General features: G+C 50.8%; 2 protein-coding genes across 4 annotated transcripts in view; one reads left to right on the top strand and one right to left on the bottom strand.

Moving 5' to 3' along the window:
• Positions 1-5,045, top strand: part of BACE1 (beta-secretase 1) — a 23,298-nt gene extending 18,253 nt beyond the window's left edge. The window contains exon 9 of the mRNA XM_083588756.1: positions 54-5,045. Coding sequence (XP_083444882.1) covers positions 54-295 — 242 coding nt within the window. The 3' untranslated portion in view covers positions 296-5,045. The remainder of the gene's footprint in view (positions 1-53) is intronic.
• On the bottom strand, positions 4,958-24,116 carry RNF214 (ring finger protein 214). 3 transcript variants are annotated; one of them, XM_083588570.1, is made up of 16 exons: positions 23,926-24,061; positions 21,530-21,674; positions 19,404-19,938; positions 17,748-17,807; positions 15,007-15,147; positions 13,029-13,168; positions 12,247-12,315; positions 10,490-10,586; positions 10,098-10,186; positions 9,390-9,480; positions 8,458-8,556; positions 7,818-8,200; positions 6,640-6,775; positions 6,416-6,523; positions 6,143-6,238; positions 4,958-5,223 (listed from the first exon to the last, which is right to left on the bottom strand). In XM_083588570.1, the coding sequence occupies exons 2-16, from the start codon at positions 21,664-21,666 to the stop codon at positions 5,158-5,160; spliced, it is 2,247 nt and encodes a 748-aa protein (XP_083444696.1). In that variant the 5' UTR covers positions 21,667-21,674; positions 23,926-24,061; the 3' UTR covers positions 4,958-5,157. The 3 variants fall into 3 exon arrangements, with proteins under 3 accessions (XP_083444696.1, XP_083444697.1, XP_083444698.1); XM_083588571.1 differs by lacking the exon at positions 23,926-24,061 and adding an exon at positions 23,164-23,319 and having other exon boundaries at positions 21,530-21,670; XM_083588572.1 differs by lacking the exon at positions 6,143-6,238 and having other exon boundaries at positions 23,926-24,116.

The raw sequence follows: 24,116 nt of genomic DNA, 5'->3' as shown, positions 1-24,116 counted from the left end.
ACCACTGCTGTCCTGTGTTCATTATCCTGTTTCCTCTGCTCCCCTGGCTTCAGTGCATGACGAGTTCCGCACGGCTGCTGTGGACGGCCCTTTCCTTCACTCCAACATGGAGGACTGTGGTTACAACATCCCCCAGACGGACGAGTCCACGCTGATGACCATCGCCTACGTCATGGCGGCCATCTGCGCCCTCTTCATGCTCCCTCTCTGCCTCATGGTGTCCCAGTGGCGCTGCCTGCGCTGCCTGCGCCGGGGCCACGACGACTTTGCCGACGACATCTCTTTGCTCAAGTGAGCGCTCTTGCCTCCCCACCCTCCGGCCTGTGCCGGCAGCCAGAGGGCACAGCTGCCGGGAGCCACAAACTCCTCCCACCCCCTTCCACCTCTGCTGTGTGCGGGTCTGCAGCTGCCTCAGGGCCACCTGCGAGCGGGGGACTGGCCGGCTGCACTGAAAGCGGCAGAAGACGCGCAACCTTTTCCTCCCTCCTGCCGTGGTTTGTGGGATGGCAGCTTCCGGAGGCCCTACTCTTCCTCTCGCTGCCCGCCTGGTGGGCGAGAGAGGCCTACTGTCACCGTGCAAGGAAGAGAAGCAGGAACCCTGGTGGGGTTGCTCAGCTCAGGAGGGGCCCAGAGCTATTTCCCACCTCAGGGCTTCATGGCTGTTTCCCCCGTTTTGCTTGTGTTGTGACGATGGGACTACTCGCGAGGTGTCACGACCTGGAAGGGTTTGCCGGGGATGGACGGACCCCAAAGTGTTGCTTCTGTGTAGCGCCGATGAGAGTGGCTGTCATTTCTTAAAGGGTTTGTGTGCGTGTCTCTCTACAAAATATATATATAGAGATATATATAAATATATGTAACTTATACAATGGTAAACTGAAGGAGGGGGAATCTGTCCCCACCCCACTCAGGGAGCATTTGGGCTCCTTCTTGGCCCTTCACTGGCCACACTTCTTTCAAGGAACACCCCCCCATAGGGTCTGGGGGCAAGGCCAGCTGCGACACACAGGTGTCCATCTCAAGGTGAGGAGGGTTCCATTTTGTTAACCGTGCAAAGTGGAGGGAGGATCCCTGCCTCTGGCAGTGGACGGGCCTTGATGGTCCCTTTTTAATCCCAGGCATCCAAAAGGCTTTCAGGAGTCGAGAAGAGTTTTGTATCCATTGATGAGAAGGAGCAGCTGCCTGTTTCCTGTCTAGCTGCCTTTCCTAGCTGCTTCCCTGGAGAAGCGCATTCTCTTCAAGGAGCCTCTCTTGTTGGGCATCTCACTCCTCCCTGTCCCTTGCCTCCTTCATGAGCAGGACTCTGGGGTGGCAGAACTCAGTGGAGTTCTGCCCATCGTGGGGAGTCAGCTCTCTTTGTGTACCAGGGCTGATGGGAATAGTTGTCCACCTGGAGGGCACCAATCTGGGGAGGGTGGTTTTATGCAGACATCCATCACACCTGGAGCCATGTGTGACTCACCTGGGTTTAGCAAGCCTCCAGGGGACTCATCACCCCCATATCCACCCTGCATCCCTTTTTTTCCAGTTCCATCCTTCAGTGTTTTCCTTGTGGCTTCTTCTTCACTGTTAAGTCCTGCTGGTTGGGCAATGGTAGCTGTGGAGGTGCAGTGAGCCAGATCTGGGGCCAGCTGGATGGTGCTGTGCTCCCCTCTTTTGGGGGTTCCAAACTTATTCTGCAAGGAAACAGGACCCCCCCTTCCCCGTTACAGTCTGAACATGGTCCAGGAGTCTGGGCTGCCTGTTGCCACAGATATTTAGAGCTCACTTCATCATTGCCTGCTGAGCATCCTTGGGCAACTGCTGATAGCCAGGTGCTGCTTCTGCAGCGGCCGTTGTCACCTGAGCATTACTGAACCTAGGAAGCTGCCTTCTGCCAAGGGAGGCTACCGGTCCATCTAGCCCCGTATCGTCCAACATGAGCCTCCCCCAAGGTGGTGCCCTTGGACTACAACTCCCATTAGCCCCAGCTGTGTGATGCTGGGAGCACAGCTGTGCTTGGCTGGGAAGGATGGAGGTTGTAGTCAAAAACACCAGGCAAGTGCCGGCCTCGGGAGAGGCTGCTCTGCCCCTGGCTGGCAGCAGTTCAGGCAGGGGTCTCTCCTTGCCTTACCTGGAGAGGTTGAAGATTGAACTTTGGACCAGTGGCCTGGAGGCAGCTGCTCAGGTGCCTGGCTTGCCTGCCTCGCAATTGGATGGATGCAGCAGGCAGCCTGGCTATGACTTGCTTTCCAGAAAGAGCAGGCAGGAGGCCAGGCTTTCCTTCAGGAAATCTGGCCCTGTATCATGTCACCATAGGAATTACCCTTCCCCCGCTCTCACACCATTTGCTTGGTGGTAGATGTCCCACCAGGAGAGATGCCTCTGCCTAGGACAAATGGCTGTGCCATGCCCTCGTTGCTGGCTGGGTAGAGCAGAAGCTTTTGGGGAGGGTGGCACAGAGCAGCCTGGAGTCACAGCAGCTGACCTCCTAACTCTGCCCTGCCTGGGCTCTCAAGGGTATGAAGGAGTTGGGGCACATTCCTCCTGCAAGGATGTCCAGCAGGGCTTCTTGGGAGCCTCTGTTGGGATGGGTTGGTGCTGCTGCTTACTCTTTCTGGAGGTGTGCATTCAGGGGTCCACGCCTTTGCCTGCCACACTGGCAAGAGGCAGCTAGCAAGGAATTGCCCCAGCTCCAGGAAAGGCAGGGGACCAAGAAGCACTTGGCAGTCAGCTGCTGCTCAGCCACCAAAGCCATAGATGGGGAGGCTGCCTCTGCCTGGCATCGCTCGCAAGAGACAAACTTCTGCCACTGAAGTGTGTGTGTTGCTCAGTTGATCCGAAGGTTGCAAGAGGCTGTGGCTTTATCCTCCCCCCTTCCAACGACATGTCCATTGTTTTCAAATACATGTGTGTGTGTGTATATATATATATATATGTTGGCTGTTCTTGAAATTGTTATTTTCCAAAAAACCTTTTTGCATAGTTGCAGGGCTATTTCCGCAGTGTGGACGGAGGTAGCTGCCTTCTGCTTGCTAGAATGCCAGATGCCATCTGCTTGTACAATATTCTGTAAATATTTGTAATACTGGCTCCCAAATCCTCCGTGTTTTATCTCAAATGGAAGTGGAGGAGAAAGGAGCTAAGTGACCCTTTTTATTTTTGTAAATGTCTGGTTCCTTTTAAACACTTGTTTGCTAAGGCTTAATGGACAGGTGGTGGGAGGCCGGGTGGATGGGGGGGGGGGAATAGCTCTGGGGTGGATAAATGCACTTTATGGACTGTACCAAGCTTCACATGGTGCTGAGGGGGGTTCTCTCTCTCCTCCCATTCCCTGGGATGGTCTGGCTTGTGGGAGTGAAGCACTTGTTGGCCATCAGCACCACTGAAGCAGTTTGCAAAGCTCGCTTTCAAATAATAACCTCAGTGGTGTGATGGCAGAAGGCCCTCTCTCCTGTCCTGCCCCCCCTCCAAGCACAGCAGTGGCCCCATCCAAGCACCTTACACCCACACCCACCCAGAGCTCAATTCCATTTTATAAGCATCAGGATAGATCAGGTCATTTTTAAACACAGGCAAGTTGGGAAAGAACACAGATGCCACTCAAAGCTTTTTGTTGAAGGCTTGGGGAGGGGAGGGTCCACCTTTTTGTGCACATCTGGTCTGGTCCTTATGGCCCACAAGCACTTTGACCCACAGCTTTCAAACTCTGGGGGAGCACACACACACACACACACACACACACACACACACACACACACAGAGTGATGGATAAGGCATGTGGCCCTCCAAGTGATAAAACCCCAGCTCCCATCATGGCCAATAGCTTCACCCCCCCCCCCCGCCAGCATTTTTTGCCCTTGCAGCAGAATTAAAGCACCACTGCGCCTCCCCAGGCTACCAAAGCAGATCTGAAGTGGCCAAGAAGCATGGCCCAAGGGGTGGGTGTGTACACACCTGTGCAGTTCTGCATCCTTCCTGAGCTGGCTTTGGAAGGTGAGCAAAAGACTTTGTCACGGCCACGGTAGAGGAGAGTCCCATTCTACATATCCCAGAAACGGTGGGGCAGATTTGTGTTTACTGAAGGCAGAGTAAGGTAAGGTGGTGGCATCCCATTTGGAAGTTTGAAAACACTGCCTTAAACAAACTTTGCTCTTTGACCTTCATGCTCAGCCACGCATTGTGGGACCCACTTAATTTTTTACTTTCTCTTCGTATGGTGCAGGACGGTTGTGGTGACCTGCCTTGGATGAGATGATGGCAAGAGTACTAGGTTCTGACATAGCTGATTATAAGATCATGGTAGGGAAGCACCAGCCACTGGAACCCAACCACTAGGGGACAGGGGCCACCAACTCCCAGCCCATGACTTGAGCCTCTTGCATGGTGACAACCCCTCTCGATTTGGTAAACATCACGAGAGGCTCCCAGCCAAATAAGACTCTGGGGGCTCCCTACCAACACTGCCTTAATCAGCTGCTACAGGGACTTCAAGGCAGCTTGAAAAGAGGGGGAAGGAAGCACTGCAAAGTGGGGAGGCCCAACGACTGCCAGTTTGCAAATGTTGCTGCTTGTTGCAGCCAAGGCCAGAGAGGGGCAGCAGGTTGCTTGGTCTCACTCCCACTCCCCACAGCTTTCCCGAAGAGCGACACAACCAGGATCCTGGTGGCAGAACCAGAAAAGCAGGAGGTGCTGTGGGAGAGTGTAAAATGAGGGGTTTGGGATAGGCACCACCTGAGATTCCAGCACTGTAACTCCCCCCAACCCATGTCTCTGTCAGAAACATGAATGTTTAACATGGTAAATTATTGCATTAAAGAGAGAAGAAAAAAAGCCTTTTCTTTTTCCCCCTCTTTTGCTTCAAGCCCCATTATTTCTGATGTGGCAGAGAGGCAGCAAAGGAAGAAAGGAGGTGGGGAAAGGGCAGGAAGCCACGGTGGAGGGGGTCCAGACAGCAGCGACAGCACCGCACACACTCTGCATAATATACACACTTTATTATGAACTGGTATGTATACAGACTTTCTATACACACATTCCCTATAGAATAAAAATGTACATGTGTATACATGGCCATATAAATATAGAGCTGTAGAAATTCTGGGGGTGCCTGGCGTCTTGCTGGAGCTCTCGTCCCACCCAGGCCGAGTACCGCTGTTGTCCTCTTTGCACCGGTGGTCATTTCGGGCTGGGACAGAAGGGGCAAGCGTCGTTGGTGTTGGTCTGAGCCCAGAACTTGATGCACTGGAGGAAGAGGATAAAGCCTGCCGTTTCACAACCGCCTCCCACTGGGATAAGGGGCGGGGACTAGAAGCGGCGTTTGCACAGGGTCTTTTCCCACCTCCAGCAGAAGCTATAGAAAATGCCAGCTTATGCTGCCACCTACTAATCTGGACCTAGTTGGATTCTCAGTGTTTACCCCTCCACTGCTAACCAGGTTAAGGATCCTGTGTTCTTGAAACCAACGCTTCTTGAGAGCTGGAAGGCAGAACAGACTCTGATCTTGACATTCCCTAGCCTACCTACTAAGACCCTAGGAAGCTGCCTCCCTAGGAGGAAGAGGGCCTTCACTCCATTTGGCTTATGGTGGGTAAACTCCTGAGTAACAGCAGAAGCAGCAGCTCTTTATAGCGACTAGAGCAGGTCCCCAAACTAAGGCCCACGGGCCAGATAAGACTCAAGGGACCTGTTTATCCGGCCCACGGCAACCCCCGCAGCCACCACCTGCTCTTACTGGCGCTGCGCTGCTGCCTGCTTCTGGGTTGGAGGAGCACCAGAAATAGCTTGTGTGCATGCACAAGCATTATTTGCGCATGCGCAAGCGTTATTTCCGGTGCGCATCCAGGTTGGAGGAGGCCCGTGCACATGCGCACAATCTATTTCCGGTGCTCCTCCGACCCGGAAGTGTGCCGGAAATAGTGTGTGCGCGAGCGTATGGGCACGCGCTCCCCTGCCCTGCTGCGCAATTGGCGCTGGAGACACCAGCCCGAGGCGCGGTAAGTTTGCTGACCCCTGGACTAGAGCTTGAATGTGTGATGGCCTTACAATTTGCTCTGCCACAGCCAGGTGACGGAACCCCATGATGTGAGTCCTTCCCTGGAAGGATGCCGTGCTGGGTGTGCCCCACAGGCTGCCTGTCTCTAGGGCACATCTGAGCACCCACCTCCTTGTGCAGCACATGGGAACAAGCCATGGGGTGGAGCTCGCTAGGCTGGACCAGTTTCTGGCACATCAGACACAGTTTGCAGGCCGCAGGAACCTGGTGGGCACAGAGAAAAGGGAGTGTGGCAACGAGGCTGCAGGGTGGCAAGTTAACGGGGGTGGCTTTGACCACCGGGCAGGGAGGGCTTCCTCTATAACCTCCCTCTTTCCCTGCACCCTTTTCCCAGGTCCAGTTCAGAAAGGCCAGGGAGGTAAGGAGATGTTGATGTCTTACCTGGGGTGGTGTCCCACTGTAGGAGACCTGAGCAGAGGGCAAGAACATGGGGTTGCTCATCTGCGGCAGAGGAGCAGGGAACATCGGGGAATGGATCCGGCCAAGAGGCTGCAGTAGCAGAGAAAGCCGGGAAGGGTGGTGGCGGTTTACCATCAGGTGACCCCTTGGCCCAAGCCATCCTCCCCACCTCGAGGGACCCAGCCCCTTCTTTCCATCCTGTTTACCTGGGTCCCGACAGCTGCCACCCGCTCCTGCTCAACCAGCTTGGCGGCCACCAGCTGGTTCAACTCCTCCATGGTCAGCCCAGCCAGAGTCCTTCGTGCGGCTTTGATCTGCTGCAGGATGTTGGTCAGCTGAGCCCTGGGGAAGGAGAGGGAGAGAGAGAGAGCATGCACTGGGTCAGTTGTTACAATGGGGGGGTGGATGCTGCCCGCCAGAGGTGGGGTTATCAATATGCTCTCTCATACAATCTGATGAGAGGGAGAGGATCCCCTAAAGCAAGCCTGATCTTGGGGAGCAGCCCCTTCACCCCAAGTTCAGGCACCAAATCTCAGCCTCAAACCAAGCAGCAACAGCAGCAATCCAATGACCCCTTTTTTGCACAACAGCTGGAACAGGGCACAGCAAAGTCTGCTCCCTGCAATTCCCCTTGCAACTGAGGGTTTGGGGTTGACTGTGGCCTCTTCCCCCACATGCTCTTTATATGAAGGTTAAGAAACCACCCGGCTCCCCCAGGCAGCCCCTCTTCCAGGGGTCAAGCGGTCTAAGCTGGCAGCAGAGCTGCTCCAGAATGCATCTCTCTCACCACTGGATAGCTCAGATAGTTAAGAGAATGGTGCTGATAATACCACGAATTAGAATTTTATTATTACGGTCACAGACCAGTTCTGGGTGACTTACAATATCAGGAAAATCATAAAACACAATAGGAATACATTTAATTGCAATTGGGTATAACAGAGACAATTCAGATATAGCGGCAGTTAAAAAAATATATTAAATCTTGATCACTAAAATACAGCCTAAGATTATCATTTAAAACCTTAATCATTTTGGTAGTACAGCTTGTTCCCTAAGTTTTATGGCAGTCGCACAGGTGATAATACCACGGTTGCAGTTGCATATTTCTGCATCACGGGGAGTTGGCACAGATGATCCTCGGGCTCCCTTTCCAACTCTACAATGCCCCTACCCTATCCCTCACTCCCCCAGGCTACTGCTTGCAAGCTCAGCTCTGCAGCACCCTCCCAGGCTGCCATTGCCACCCGCCCCAGGGCCGCAAAGAGAACCCTCTGCGTTTTGCAGCTCCCTAGACGAGCGCTGCAGGTGAGCCAAGCAAGGTGAATCCCCAGCAGTTCCTGTTTCTCAAGACAGCTCTGACAGGCCAAGGAGCTCAACTCACTTGTTACACTGGGGAAATCGTGTCAGCAGTTTTTCCAGGAACTTCTCGAGCTTGTCCACGGGGGGCGGAGGGGGTCTCTGGAATTCCGGCACCGCTTTGACTCCGCCCAGACCCGGCGGCGGTGGGAGTGAGGCGGCGGTGGCAGGCGTCACGCGAGGACCCGCTAGGGAGCTGAGGACGGGGCTGTTCCTGCCCTGGGAAGCTGTGGGCAGAGGGGGCGAGGGCTGGCTGGGCCTGGAGATGGTTGGGTTGAGGAGCGGGAAGGAGAGCACCCGGGGGTCAGCGCTGGGCATGACCATGGGCATGGGGACTGTCCCAATGGGGAAGGGCAACCGCGGGGCAATGGAGGAGTTGGGCTGGAAGGCTGGTAGGAGGAAGTCTGTCTGAGAGGAAGAAAAAGAAAGAGGGAGGGTGCCCGTTAGCTCAGAGTGACCACTTGCCAGCCCCCTCTTTGAAGCAGGTTTTCCTCCCGAGGTCACAGGGACTCCCCAGCACAGCTTAGGCGCTGCAGCCGGGCCAGGCAGAATGAAGAGCTGATTTGCAACATCATTCCTTTCCCGTCTTCAGGTTCAGTTGTGCATGCCTGTCTCCACCCACAACAAGACTGCGCCTGGACTTGGAGGGGAGGGGAAGTGCTCACCTCCAGGGGTGGTGGGGGCAGGGGAGGCGTGGGGATCTGGGGGAGGCTGCTCAGCTTGGCCCCGTTCCGCACCAGCTGGATGTGATCGTTGTACTGGTCCTAAGAGATGAAACGCACATATTCAAAACAAAATTTTAAAAGAAGTGTCAGAGTTATTATTATCATCATAATTTATTCGCCTTCTAAACCACCGTCTCAAGGTGAACTATAGCCCTCTCTAGGGAATTTTTTTTTATGTTTGATGTTTTATCACTTTTTAATTATTATTATTAATATTCTGTTGGGAGCCGCCCAGAGTGGCTGGGTATAAATAAAGTATTATTATTATTATTATTATTATTATTATTATTATTATTATTATGTCATTTAAAACAGCTATAACAAAATAGAACATATACACTTAAACGATATTAAAACCCTAAGAGGGGGACATGAAAAAGCAGAGCCTGAAAATTATCAGGGATAAAAACAAAAAAACAAAATAAAAGTTGCAAAGAAGAATGGAAGATTTGAATTATTATAACCTCACTTATTGTTATTTGAGATAATTTTGTTTTATCCAGATGCAGGAGTTGTTAAAGGGACAGCTGAAGGACAAGCAATTTGTTAAGAAAAGCTATAAAGGTGTAAAATAAGCAGCATGTTAAAGGGGATAAATTGGAATATATCTGAGAGAGTGGGAAAGCAGGGGGTTTTTTTTGGAAAAACTGTATTAAATTAATTTTAATTCAGTGTTAATGAGTTACAAATTTGAAAATAAATAAAAACCATTTGGCAAAAAAGAAGAAGTAGAGACCCATTTATCCAACTGGAAAAGTCTGTTGTAACAAAAAATGTCTTCAGCTGTTTCTAGAAAGTGCAGATAATGGGATCCTGCTGTATCTCAAAGACTCCCTTCCGGAATCTGAGAAGAGGGAGCCTTTTGCACTTACACGGACGCTCTCCTTGGTCATTCGTATCCTGTTCAGCCTCGTCTCCCACTCCTGCTTTGGCCGGATGGTCTCCAGCGTTGGGGGAGCTGACCTGCCCAGACAGAACAGCAACAAAAGAGCTTCAGCAAGGAAGAGACCCGGCCGAAGGGAGGAGAAGCACACACAGCTCCCTCTCTGCCCCCCTCCACTGAGCCTCTGAGCCAGGGAAGCCTCTTCTAACCCCGAGATTCTGTGTGAGGTGCTGCATACATTCAGGTCACAGACGGGCATGTGTGATGTCACAGGACAGGTAGCAGCCTCCAGCACTGCAGAGGTACAACCTGGCTCCTACTCAAAGGGAAAGAACTATGGAGGGAAACTCCTCAACATCTGAGCTGCTCCCACTCCCAGGGCCAGTGCAAAGTGCCCAGCGAAAGAGAACCTGCAGTGAGGCTTCCTGAAAAGGATTCCAGGGCAGAGGCAGGTGTTGTCCTCACCAGAGGAGCACCCCCTGGGTACCTCCTTGTGGTTTTTCATAGGGGAGAGTAGCAAAGGAGAGCTGGAGACCCTCCTCTCTTGGGTCCTACTAGAAAAAGATGGTGAGGTACCAGTGGAGGATGCAGAATGGAGAGTGCAAGCATCTCAATTTCGTCACCCCACCAGGTCAACCTACGAACCTCCACTGTGTTGCCTCTCCCTCCCTCTGCTAAGTCCTGGCCATGTACTCACTTGAGGTAGGTGAGGTGGAGCTCAGCTTCTTTCTCTGCCTCTTCCAGCTTCAGCACCAGCAGCTCCTTTCGGCTCTCCAGGGACAGGATCTACGCAAGAACAGAGGGTCAGGCCTGCTCAAGCTGACCTCACTAGGCTTAGGGAGGAGAAGCACTCAGCCATGTGGATCACGGCTCTCTGGGACTCCCCAACCACAGGGCAGCAGTCCTGCAAGAAGTCTCTTCTCGGGCAGAAGCCGCTGCTCAGTGACTTCAAGGCACAGCGTGCAGAGCCAACCAACAGTGCTGCTCTGCACTCCTTTGGGCCTTGTGGCTCACATGGAATATGCTGTTTTCGTTGCAGGCAGCCAGAGGGTGCTCAGCCTCAAAGAGGGCAGCAGGGTGTCTGCCTACCTCTGCTTTCCAAGCCCGCTCCGTGTCCTCCAGAATCGACCGGCTGAACTCATCCTGCTGGTTCTTCAGCTTGTCCAGCTCCATCTCCCATACCTCCCTGGGGAGCAAAGAAAGAGCTCTGATTTAGGGTCCAGGAAGTGGAACTGCCCTCAAAAGGCTGCCCTCCCTTAATCCAGGATACAGTGGTACCTCGGGTTATATACGCTTCAGGTTACATACGCTTCAGGTTACAGACTCCGCTAACCCAGAAAGAGTACCTCGGGTTAAGAACTTTGCTTCAGGATGAGAACAGAAATTGCGCGGCGGCAGCGGGAGGCCCCATTAGCTAAAGTGGTGCTTCAGGTTAAGAACAGTTTCAGGTTAATAACGGACCTCCGGAACAAATTAAGTACTTAACCCGAGGTAACATTGTATTCCTGTTTCACTAAACAGAACCCTCATTGGAGAGCCTCCAATCTGGCTGTGCACACATCCCAGCGGACAACGCAAATTCGTTAACCCTCCTCGCATCATCTTTTGGACATCCATTTGTAGCCAGAAACAAGGGTTTCCCCAACCCTTGCAAACCATGCTTGGGGGCAGAAATGATAACCCAGGTTAACAACAATTCCAGATTGTCTGAACATGGAGTACATGAGAAGCTAAGAGTCTGGCTCCACAATTCACGATGGGGTGGAAGGTTCACAGGCTATGAAGGACTTGCCCACAAATTTATTGACAGCTGCGCAAATTATTATAGCTAGGAAGTGGAAGGGGCAAGCGGAATATAAAATGGAAGAATGGTATAAAGAGGTGTGGGATATAGCTATTAATGATAAATTAACATGTGCCATTAAGGTAAGATGGGGAATATGCAGGAGAAATGATTTTGAGGAGATATGGAGGGTGTTTGTAGAATTTGTACGGAAAGGGGTCGAACCATCGCAAGAGGTGTTGAAATTTTGGGACGTTGGATAGTTACAATAGAATGGTCTCGGTGGTGGGGTGCACTTTTTTATTCTTATTTATTTATGATTATTACTGTTTTATCGTGTTTTTAATATTCTGTTGGGAGCCGTCCAGAGTGGCTGGGGATACCCAGGCAGATGGGCGTGATGTAAATAATAAATAAATTATTATTATTATTATTATTATTATTATTATTATTATTATTATTACTAAGACGACTACTACTACTTTGTAAAAAAAAATTTTTTTTTAAGGAGCCTGGCTCCTGGATCAGACTAAAAAGGGGGTGTATCTAGTCTAACATCCTGTTCTCAAAGTGGCCAACCAGATGCCCAAAGGCAGGACCCCACCTGCAGTTCCCAGCCACTTGTATACAGAGGCCCACTGTCTCCTAAGAGTGCGGGGAGAACACAGCCTTATCCTTCAAGGGTTTGTCTAAACCTCTTTTAAAGCCATCTGACTTAGTGGCCATCTTGCAAGAGCTACTTCCATTGTTTTAATTATGTGCTGGGCAAAGGATCTCCCAGCATTCTGCTTTATCGGATGGCTCCTCCGACTAGTGGCAATCTGTGAGAGGGACAAACCGCTTCTCCCCATCCCTTTTCTCCACACCCGTGTATCATTTTATGCAATAGTTTGATGCCGACATCAAACTGGCACAAGAGAGGGGAATTGAAAAGTCCTCCCCACAAGTGGGGACAGAAGCTCTCATGTGAAGCACAGTCTCCTAGTAAGACCACCAAGAGAGAGAGAGAGATGCGAAGGAGGGCAAAGAACAGCAAAAACATTAAGAAAAGGAAGAGACCTACTTCTCCTCAGACTGCTCAGCAATGAGGGAAACGATCTTGTTCTCCTTCTCCTCTTGCTCTTTCAGCAGCCTGTATGGAAAGAGAAATGGGACATGCCGAGTTAATTCCTTGCACTGGGAAGGGATGGGGACCTCTGGTCCTCTGGATGTGGCTGGACTGCAGCTCCCATCACCCCTGAGCATTGGCCATGTGGGCTGGAGCAGATGGAAGGTGAAGTCTGACAGGGTCTCCACGCCTGGACCATAGGGAGCTGCATTTGCATCCACAGAGACCAAGGCTGGGTGGAGGAACCAAGTCAAGACTCAGCCACACTCACATCCAGCAAGGCAATCTCTATTATTATCATTGTTGTCGCTGTTGCTATTATTTCCACGTTCATCCCAAAGCATTCTACCGAAAATAATGAAAGCAGCTAAAAACATTTAGGAAAACAACAAAAGGTGATTTTCGAAAACGATACAAGATGGCAGAGACTTCCGTCACCAGGCTGGGAAAGCTTGAGAGGACAGAAACGTCGCTTCGCAACTGTGCTTCCAGTTCCAACTGGAGAACAGTTGGGCCAATGGGATCTCCCGGAAACCATGACTGAGCACCAGGCAGCCTGCAGAGGGCGTGGGGTCAGCTGAAGTTGCTGAGCAAAAGCAGACTTGGTGAGAAGATGCAGATCAAAAGGACCCTTCCCCACAAACCTGGCCAACCTGACATAGACTTCCTCCTGTTTTGGATTCCGAGCCAACCTTCAGAGCGGGCTAAGCATTGCTGTCTTTAACTCTCAGAAATACCTCCTGCCTTTCTCATAGAGCTTCTCAATTTCTGCCTTCAGATCCTGCTCCTTCTGCAAATACTCCTTTTTTTCCTTCTCCATCTTCTTCTTGGTCTCTTCCCGCTTAACAGTCACGTCCTGAATGGCCTTCAGGATCTCCTAGAGGAGTGGGGAAAATACACCAAGTATTTATATTCTCAGTATTCAGATCTCAAAGGTCTTCACGTTGTGTGTATATATATATATATAAAAATATAAATATATACATATATATATATATATATATGTGTGTGTGTGTGTGTGTGTGTGTGTGTGTATATATATGAAGGTGTGTGTGTGTGTGTGTGTGTGTGTGTGTGTGTGTGTGTATATATATATATAAAAGGTAAAGGGACCCCTGACCATTAGGTCCAGTCGTGGCTGACTCTGGGGTTGTGGCACTCATTTCGCTTTACTGGCTGAGGGAGCCGGCATACAGCTTCCGGGTCATGTGGCCAGCATGACTAAGCTGCTTCTGGCAAACCAGAGCAGCGCACGGAAACGCCGTTTACCTTCCTGCCGGAGCGGTACCTATTTATCTACTTGCACTTTGACGTGCTTTCGAACTGCTAGGCTGGCAGGAGCAGGGACCGAGCAACGGGAGCTCACCGTGTGTGTGTGTGTGTGTGTGTGTGTGTGTATATATATATATATATATATATATATATGTGTGTGTATATATATATATATATATATATGTATATATATATACAGCAGAAGCAATCCCATGAAAAAGAAATGCAAAACTGCTACAACTTCTTTAAAGACTCCTGTGAGTATCACTGTCTTCATATTCCAGAAGAGGCTGGGCAGTGTTTTGCCTAGGACCACTACCTAGCAAATTCATAACCGAGATCTGAACTCGTGACATCCTGGATTACAGCACACTCTCTTAGCTGGTGTGCTGTACCACAACACCACCCAGAATGTTCAAAAATTATCTTTACAAATCTAGGAACATAGAAAGTTGCTTTATCCCAAGAAAGACCATTGCTCCATCTATCCAGTATTGTTGATGCTGATTGCTGTAGTGGTTCTCCAGAATTTCAGATGCCCTTCTAAAGACAATCTACTCTGCATGCAAAATACACGTTTTGAAGTCAGGAAAGCTGCAGAGTGCTATCCAAGCTACAAGAAAGTTTTGGACCAGAAAATATTGGGGTCGGATTCATAGCAACTTTCAGCACATTGCTATAGTTTTACCCCCTGCTTCTGTTAACGTGGTTGGCATGGTCAGCCACAGGAGGCCTAATCAATGCATTTTCCCAAAGCCAATTGCCCTCCTCATGTCTTGGCTTGAGTCTCTAAGAACACACACAGACACCCTTGGCTGTTTCTCCCAATTGATCAACAGTGTCTAGAGTGGGAAGGAACAGAGAGCTCTCCAAAACAGTCCACTCACTACGGGAGAATTCACATCCCCTTGCGCAAGTGGACCTTTGCCCTGCTCACCCAACCATGGTTTTATCACTTGTCATTTGCTGCCGGGGCTCCTTCGGGAGGAAGGGTGGGACTGAAATTTAATAAGCAAACTCCACCGAGGTTTTCTTTCCACTCCATTTTGAACCCACCAGGCTAAGCAAGTCCGCCACCTATGACTCTCCCATGCAAGGGCATATCCTCATACTTCCCACTGTTACCACCACTCACATAGCAGGAAGTGCCCCTACTGCACACAGAAGGTCCCACGCTCAGTCTTTGCTACCTCCTTTGTGACGGCAGAGGCAGCGGTAGCTGCCGCCGGAAGCTAGAGGCAGGACTTTGCTCTGCCTGAGTTAAAGGAGAGCCACCGTCAGTCAGAGCAGGAAGCCCTACTGGGCCAAGGGGGATCAACGGCCTGACCTGGTACAAGGCGGCAGCTTCCTGCTTTCTGTGGTTCTGCCCAGCACTTGAGACAGGCAGCCTCCCCTGGGCTTAGCTGCCGTGGAAAGAGGGAAGGAAGAAGCTGCTCTGGTTACCTGGTGGTTCTTCATTTCTTCCTCCCTTCGCTGCTGGAGCTGCTTCAGCTGCACTTGGAGCTGATTCTCCACCTGCCTCTGCTTATCTAGCACTTCCTGGTAACGCTCCTTCAGCAAAGCCCTCTCGGACATCATTTTATCCTGCCAGGGTGTGAAGAAGAAAGAAGTGAAAAGAGGGAGCCCTTTCTCCATCTTTACAATTACACCACCCATTGGAGTAGCCCGTTCTCCCTGTACCTCCCTGCACAGATAATGAAGAGGTAGTAACCTGGAAATGGGGAGGGGGGGAGGGGAGGAGTCTGTCCTGTTCTGAACCAGCAAGATTTCCATTTCCATGATTAACACAATGCCAGGCCAACTTCTGCCAGGCCAAACATCTTCTTTGGCAATCACTCATAGCCGAGTAAGTTTGTCTTCCATGAACATGGTCTTAACAGTGAGTCCGTAAGTGACTGCGGAGGCCAATTCTGGATCCACACGTCTTTCCACAGTGGGGACATAGGTTTCTGGGCAGGATTTGATCATGGTAGGGGTTTGCCAAGTGTGCCTTCCTCTTAGCACGTTTCTCCCTTTCGTCCTGAGTTCAAGTGTCTTCAAAGTCCATGACACCTTTGGGAAAGGCTGCTCTCCCATTGGAGTGTTCACAGGCCAGTGTTTCCCAATTATTGGTGTTTATACTACATTTTTTTAAAGATTTGCCTTGAGAGAGTCTTTAAACTTCATTTGTTGGCCACCAGCATTATGCTTTCCATTTTTAAGTGCGGAATAGAGTAGTTCCTTTGGAAGATGATAATCAGGCAACAAAGTTGATGTTGAAGCATCTTTGCTTCTTCCAGTACACTGGCATTAGTTTGTCTGTCTTCCCAAGTGATGTATAATTTTTTTTGAAGACACTGTTGATGGAATCTTTAGAGGAGTTGGATAAGTGATCCATGTTTCACAAGCATACAGTAAGGTTGGTGGTACAATAGCTTTGTAAACAAGCATTTTGGTTTCCCTGCAAATGTCCCAGTCCTCAAACACTCCACTCTTCAATTGGGAGAAAGCTGCAGTCGCAGAGGACCTCAGCAGCTAAGGGGAAGTTGCGGTTAAGCAGATGCTGGTAATGTTCTTTCTAGTACAGTGCAACAGCTTCTTTATCTTTTAGAAGTGTGGTACCATCTGTTGAGCGCAGGGAGCACATGCCATTATTTATTGGCCCACAGATGGTCCTTGTGGCTCTAACAAAACTCCGTGCATCCGAGCGTCGGCCAAGCGCTGGATCTCTTGAGCTTTTTTATCCACCAAGTATTCTTTAGTTCTCTGGTTCTTCTTTTAACCTCAGCCTTAGCGTTGGCATAGGTTTTTTCCTTAGTGGCGCAGTTTCTATCTTGCCAATATGAGGTGGGTCACCATGCCTCAGTTGGGCACAGATTCAAGGAAAACATCTAGAGCAAACATGCCACTTGTCTCTATGCTTCCAAATTACCCAAGCCTAGAGCTGGGGCTGTCCTGATCTATCCTTGGGACTACTGGGCTAGAGGAGCAGCTCTCTTAGCAGCGCAGTCAGGGAAGCAACCTGAACAATGAAAGAGAGAAAACTCTCCAACAGAAAGAACAGATCCACCTGCAAAAAAAAATCTTAACGAGGAGAGGTGACCCCCTTGTCCCCCAGCACCTGGTCATCTTCCCCCCTTGAAGTGCAGGGGATCCCAAAAAGGAGATTAATCCTTTTGTGTCTGACAGAGCTTTATTTTGAAGCAAATAGGTACATAAAGGTAAAGGGACCCCTGACTGTTAAGTGCAGTCATGGACGACTCTGGGGTTGTGGCACTCATCTCACTTTACTGGCTGAGGGAGCCGGCGTTTGTCCGCGGACAGCTTCTGGGTCATGTGGCCAGAATGACTAAGCCGCTTCTGATGAACCAGAGCAGCTCACGGAAACACCATTTACCAGGTACCAGAGCGGTACCTATTTATCTACTTGCACTTTTAAATGCTTTCGAACTGCTAAGTTGGCAGGAACAGGGACCAAGCAACGGGAGCTCACCCCATGGCAAGGATTCAAACCGCCGACCTTCTGACCGGCAAGCCCTAGGCTCTGTGGTTTAGACCACAGAGCCACCTGCATCCCAAAATAGGCACATATGTAATTTTATTTGTATGCTGCCTTTCCGATGTTCAAAATGTGCTCAAGGCAGCTTACAACACAGACAAAAATTCACAAGTACAACGTAACAAAAGTAGCCGTATATAATAAATAAAACATAAAAAATAAACAACCAAATTAATGATTTCCACATAAATCACAAGAAAATCTATAATAAATAAATGAACTCTGCTAGATGAGGGCTGCATTTCTCTTTTCAGGCTAGCTTCAGCAGAGACATTCACAGGCCCCCACCCCCTCTATGCTCCATCCAGGCACACAGGAGTCATTATCAGTATTCAAGGACACGTTCCAGCCAGGGACAAAACATTTGTGGGTGGTGCAATAGGGGGAGGGTGTGTGGCTTGAGGAGCATTTCAAAGGTCAGCTAGAGCGTCCCAGAGGGCCACATAGGGTCAGCCCTGCACTGGGCTCTCCTTACACAGCAGCGTCTGACCATCCACTATGAAGGCAGAAGTCATCAGGGATTGAGGCAGGAGCCCCCCTCGCCCCCCCCCCCCCCGCTGCTCTGAAGGATCTCAGGCTGCCTTCCTGCACACTTTCTTACTGGAGGAAAGGGGGAGCTACTCATGCAGAAGACAGCACAGCTTACCAGGCTCTTTTCAATATCCTGATCAGTGTTCACTTCCAAGTCAGCTGTTCTGAAGTCGGTCTGCAAAGGGAGGAGAAAGTTCAGCCTGTCAAAAAGGTCATGCGATGCATTTTGTGATGCTCTTTTGGATGTTACAGTGACAAGAAGCTCTGGTGAAGTCGCTTTGTGGGGCTGTTAAGTAGACAGGGCCCAGGCCATGCCTCCCCTTTCACTTGATTACCAAAGCTAATCTAAACAGAAACGCTGGTTCAGAGGTTGGAGGGGTTACGCACAGGTTCAGATACAGGCTCAGCCACCAAGTGGGTCCTCTTTCTGCTTAACCTGAGGGCTAGAAACCTGCAAAGCCCTTTGCCTCCATTTGCAAGACTTACACTTTGCAAGACTGCTTTGCTTTGGTAAGAGGCATTTTGGTCAGTGATGGAGTTAAACACTTGGAAGCACAGGAGCTAAACATGGCGGTCCCCCATAACCTGAGCGAAGAGTCCAAAAAATGCCATATAAGAACACAAGAAGAGCCCTAAAGCTGGGTCAGGTCAGTGGCCCATCCAGTCCCACATCCTGTTCTCTGAGAAGCCAACCAGATGGTCCATGGGAAGCCTGCAAGCAGGACCTGAGTGCAACAGCAGCAGCAGCACTCCACCCACTTGTGACCCCCCAGCAACTGGAATTCAGAGACATGCTGCCTACAGCAGTGGAGGTAGAACAGAGTCATCCTGGCTAATCCTCTTTTCAAGCCATCCAAGTTGATAGCCATCATCACTACATCTTGTGGGAGCAAATTCCAGAGTTTTAACTATACACTATATCGGTGTCTCTGGCTGTTGTTGGACTACAACTCCCACCATCCATAGGGAGCAGGACCAGTGTCAGGGATGATGGGAAATGTAGTCCCAAAACAGCTGGAGACCCAAGTTTGAGAAACATTGCTATTTTCTGTCTGTCTACAGTTTTCTAACATTCAGCTGCACTGGATATCCTCAGGGTTCTAGTAAATCATTCTACCCTTTTCTCGCATCATCATGTGTAATTTTATGCACCTCTATTATATCCCCCCACATACTCCGTGTGTGTGTGTGTGTGTGTGTGTGTGTGTGTGTATATATGACTAAGCCCAAAATGTTTGCTTGCCATTTTCTAAGCATTCTCAGCTGTGTTGATCCAGATGCAACCCCCAAAAGCAACGGATGTACAGTGTAACACCCTATTAGGATCAGCTGACAAAGAAGGAATTCTTATAGAATTGCAAAGCTTATTATGCTTGAACTAAAGCTCGTCAGCCAGCAGAAATGAACCTTTAGCCTTTTAAAATAGAATTGCCAAGAAGTATTGCCATTTAAACTGCCACCATGAAGAACCCTACCATAGAAAATGAAAAAGTATACCTTGCTGCTTCTTGGTTATTTCCCCCATTCTCCAACTTCCTCTATGCTAATCGATCAAAAACAATAAGAAAACCTGAAGGTATCCATATCATCTCATTCACTTGCCAAAGCAAGGAGGGCCTACCAATGACCTTGGTGTTCCCGCTGAGAAAAAAAGTCCCATGCACCCTCCCCACTATGCCAATTTCAGTGTATGGTAAGGAAGACTCTCCATCAGACAGGAGTCTCTCCAAAGCACCCCACCTCCTGCAGCCTCCCTAAATGAGTACTTGACCTGGACTGCAATGTTCTGGGAGGGCTTTTGGAATGCGCCTTCTTGCTCTTGGTCTTCCCCACTTGGAGATACTGCCAAGGGCGTATCTTCCAGATCTGGGCACCCATTCTGCCGCCGGCCATGCTGCAAGATCAAAGACCCCAGCTCATCCTTGGAGCAGTTCAGGACGTCACTGGTCTGGTCCATGGAGCAGTCTGCCTGTGCAAGGGGTGAAGCCACTGGTAGACTTTCCCCAGACAGAGAAGGTCTCTTTTCTCCAACGGCATTGTCCAAGTCGGGCAAAGGGAGCTCCTCGCTTGAGGGGCACGATGAGGGCAGCGAGGCAGCCTCAGTAAGGGGGCCAGACAAAAGCTCTTCTGAGGTCTCTTGGTCCTGGGGAACTGGCAAGGGCGAGTCATTCTCCGGTTTCCCAGAATCCTTTTCTGCATCTTCCGAGTGATCACCTTCCCAGCTCTCGCTAGCTTTCGGATGGGTGTGATTGGTGGTGGCAGCCAGTGGCAGGCAATCGTCTTCGTGAATGGAAAGGTCACTTATGCTGTCCCAGAGAACAAAAAGAGAGAACAATCAGTGCCCACTGCAAATTTCACCCAAGTATGCAACAAAGAGTGCTCAGTTACTCCACCTCACACACACAGGTACCAGGAAAGGGGAAGAACTTGCAAGCTACCTGCTCAGGTGCCCTTGACAAAGAGCCGAATGGCTCAGGACTTTCGTGGAGAAAGGCTTCAAAATGTGACAAAGGAATGCCCAGAAAGCAATTAATAAAAACCATACAAACAGATAGGAGAAGAGTGGAAGTGTTTTGGAGAATATCTTAAGGGGGTACAACATTCAATTTAACCTACAAATAGGAGTTAACATATGAGCAGCAGATAAAACATCAAATAAAGGAAGATTTGAGAGGGAAATGGGTGGAATATCAGGATATGCAGCCGACCAAGGTTTGCTTAGAATGCTACGGAGAGATGGACTGGGAAGTCCTAGGAAAAGGGATAAATGATGGATATGGTATGATACGGTATGTGTATAAAACTTGTTAAAAAATGCATTAAAAAAGAGAGATGCCTTCAAAAGCTAATACAGTACAGATGAAGCGGTAACGCCGGTGCCACAATTGTATTTTTTTGTTTGTTTAAAAAAAAGAAAGGAAAAAACACACCATACATGTCACTTATAAGTGACTCCATAATTGTTCACTCCTGACTTCACACCTTCAGTTAAATACTGACAACAACTTTTGAGTGTTCCAAGTGTTTCACATACATTATCTTAGCTGTGCATTTAAGCACTTGCCTGGTGGCTGCAAGAGACAATGAGTGCAGAAGGGGCTGAGCATTAACTATTAACATCACCTCTCTTGAGGAGTGATCAGTGATCTTGGAGAGATCTAAGGCATCATGCTTAAATGCCAGGTAGGGCTGGGGAAGAGGCCTCCCTGAGAGCACCGGGGAGCCACTACCAGTCAGAGAACACAATACTAAGAAATAAACTAAAATCTTCTGCAACTTGGGGGGGTGGGGTTGGTTTGTCTATCTTGCACGGTGCTTTGGAGGCACATGGAAGCAAACACCAGAAATTATTGCTCCTTCTGAATGCCTCCCAGAACAGCATGGTACACAATTAATAGCCACATGGAAAGGACAGCCATCCGTTAGCTTGCTGTATACCCCAAAATCCTAGCAAAGGAGTTCCTGGAGCCACATCTCGCTTTGCCATTGTAGCATGCACAGCCTCTTAACCAAATCCCTAGATCAGAGGCAGAAAGGAAAGAGAACAGGTGTGGAAACGCCAAGCCACTGCCAGAAAGAGACTGATCACACCTTAACAACAAAGAAGGATGCTCAGCACCGGACACACAGCAACAGAGGATCAAAGCCACTGAAAAAGGTCTCTGACACTCCCTCAAATCAAACAGCTAGGCTTTAGCATCACTTCTCTCTGGACACAGCAGGTACCCAAATGAGAGGGAACTCATATCCTGCTTCCTTGAATACCACCACCCTGTGATCTGCTTGGAATAAGCTCCATTATTGGTGGAGTCATTTGGGCTCTGTTCTGAAGGCCATGGCTGTTCTTCCAGAGGATTCTGAACTCCCACTTGCCAACATTTAGTGTGTCTAGCTTACCTGAGAGGCAAACTGGCAAATCCTTTGGGAAGCTCAGAGTCACATGGGGCAGGCTGGCTGGCAGGAACACTTTCGCTCTCCTCCACCTCTTCCTCCTCCTCCTCCTCTTCATCATCTTTGGTTTGCTCAGAGGCCATCGCTCTCTCTGCAAGCAAAGAATCCAACAGTCACAGCTGCACGTGGGACCTCGACTCGCTCTGGGGTGGTTCTCCTATGGCCAGTTGGCAGCAGGTTCCTATTGCAGAGATACGGTGTCAGAGCAGGTGTTACAGAGTGGGGCTAGAGGCAGCAGCAAGGGAAAGGCATCTACTGCCACCACAAGAACAACCGAAAAAACAGCAGCCAACAACTTTGGGGTACAGCAGTACAGGAGGCTGATCCTACTGCAGAACTTCTGGATTGCCCAAGAGATCCAGGTGTCAAACTCACAACACACATTACAGGATTTACAGGTGACTAGTTGCCTGTGTGAGAGCTGGACCATAAAGAAGGCTGAGTGCCGAAGAATTGATGCTTTTGAATTATGGTGCTGGAGGAGACTCTTGAGAGTCCCATGGACTGCAAGAAGATCAAACCTCTCCATTCTGAAGGAAATCAGCCCTGAGTGCTCATTGGAAGGACAGATCCTGAAGCTGAGGCTCCAGTACTTTGGCCACCTCATGAGAAGAGAAGACTCCATGGAAAAGACCCTGATGTTGGGAAAGATTGAGGGCACAAGGAGAAGGGGACGACAGAGGGTGAGATGGTTGGATAGTGTTTTCAAAGCTACAAACATGAGTCTGACCAAACTGCAGGAGGCAGTGGAAGACAGGAGGGCCTGGCGCGCTCTGGTCCAGGGGGTCACGAAGAGTCAGACACGACTAAACAACAACAACAGTTGCCTGTGTGGGCTCCCTGCTCCTAAACCAGGTTCCACCACACACAAAGAGAACAGGTCCTGGACCTGTTCCTTGCATAGCAGAAGGATGTGCTTGCAAAACCCTTTCCTTGGCAACTGGGTGCAGGGACTTTGCTGCTGCTTCTGGGTCCATTTTTACCCAACCTGCCAACCCAACAGCCACCAGTAAAAGCCACTTGGGCCTCCAAATCCCAAAGGGTCTGGGTGCATCTGAGTGCAGGATTTGGCAAGCAGCGGTCTAGAGGATCAGGAGACACCCCCCCAAGTCTAATCAGCCCTGAGGGGAGCACAGCGAGAGTTTCCTTTGCAGCCCAGGTTAAGAAGCCCAGCTTAAGGGGGAGGGGGGAACTGTATCAATTAAACCAGCTCTCCCCACACAAGATGCAGATGCAAAATAAGAGAGGAGGAAAGTAAAAACCTGACTCCCTTTCAGAATATCACTTTCCTAGGGATGCAGGAGGGTAGGGGGAGACCTAAACCCACCCACCCCCAATAGGTGCCAACTCCCTGGGGCCCTGGGTGCCCGAACACCCACAAAATTCCCAATGAAAGGGCCGGGCACTCGCACATTTCGGTGCCAGGGCCAGGCACGCTGCATGGCACCCACGGCCCGGGCACCCACGGTCGCGGGGCCAAGTTGGCACTCCTGCACCCCCCCCCTTTTGCAAAAATGCTCCATGTATGTGGGGAGACGAGGCGGCCAGTTGCCAGGGGTCGAGGGAACCTTTTCCGAGACTTGCCGTGCTCCGCGCTGCCTCCGGTGTCCGCTGCGACTCGGGCCTCGCCTGGGACGCTCAACTGGCTCGCTCGGGGGGAGCCGGATGCGGCGGCGGCCCGGGACGAAGCGCGGCCTGGTGGCGGCAGTGCTCTCCTTCCCCTTCCCTCCCTCCTTCCGCCCCGCCGAGGAAGCGCGACCAAGAGAGAGGCCCGGCCGGCGCCTCTGCGCACAGCTCCCCCTGCCGCCCCGGAGGGAAGGAGGGAGCCCCCGAACCACCAGGAGCGCTGGAAGGAGGTGGCGGTGGGTGGGGGTGGGATAGGCAGGAAAAGCAAGCCCCCCCGCGCCCGCAATGCACCCCCAACCCCCGACAAGAGCACTCCTGCAGAGCCAGCCACCAAACACCACCACCCAAAAATAACTTCACCCAGGGGGGCACCTGCCCGCCACCATCGCATGCTTTCCCCCCATCCCCGCTGAGCCCCGGAACCTGCTTGCCCGGTGATAGAAGCAAAGGTGAGGAAACCGAGCATGTGCAGAGCGCCGACTTCTCTCTCTCTCTCCCCCCCCCCGCCTCGCTGCCGCCGCGCTCAGTAAAAGCAACCGAGGAAAGGGGGAGACGGTGACCCTCTCTCCGCACAGATCTTGCAGGTGGCCCTGGAGAAAAAGCGCCGCGCGGTCCCCGGGAAGGGCCGCCGGAGATGCTGCCCGACCGCCGCGCTTCGTTTGATGCCATTTGGGGGCGTCCGCCTGACTCTTGCATCTCCAACCACTCGCACTTACCGCGGCGCCAGCAAATTCCCTCTGCACCCTCCAGAAAGTGGCGGCACTCGGTGGGTGGCTGGGTCGCTGCCCGGGACGCGACCCCTCTCTCGCGCGCCCTGGAGAGGCTTGGGGCGCAGCCCCTGCAGCCCACCGACCCGCCCTCCGGCTTCGGGGATGGGCGCAGCCAGGAGGGAGGGCCGACGGGGCGG

Source organism: Podarcis filfolensis, assembly GCF_964270895.1.
Source record: "Podarcis filfolensis genome assembly, chromosome: 15".
Classification (NCBI taxonomy): domain Eukaryota; kingdom Metazoa; phylum Chordata; class Lepidosauria; order Squamata; family Lacertidae; genus Podarcis; species Podarcis filfolensis.
Note: the sequence above shows the minus strand (reverse complement) of the source record. Positions and strands in the feature narration are given on the sequence as shown.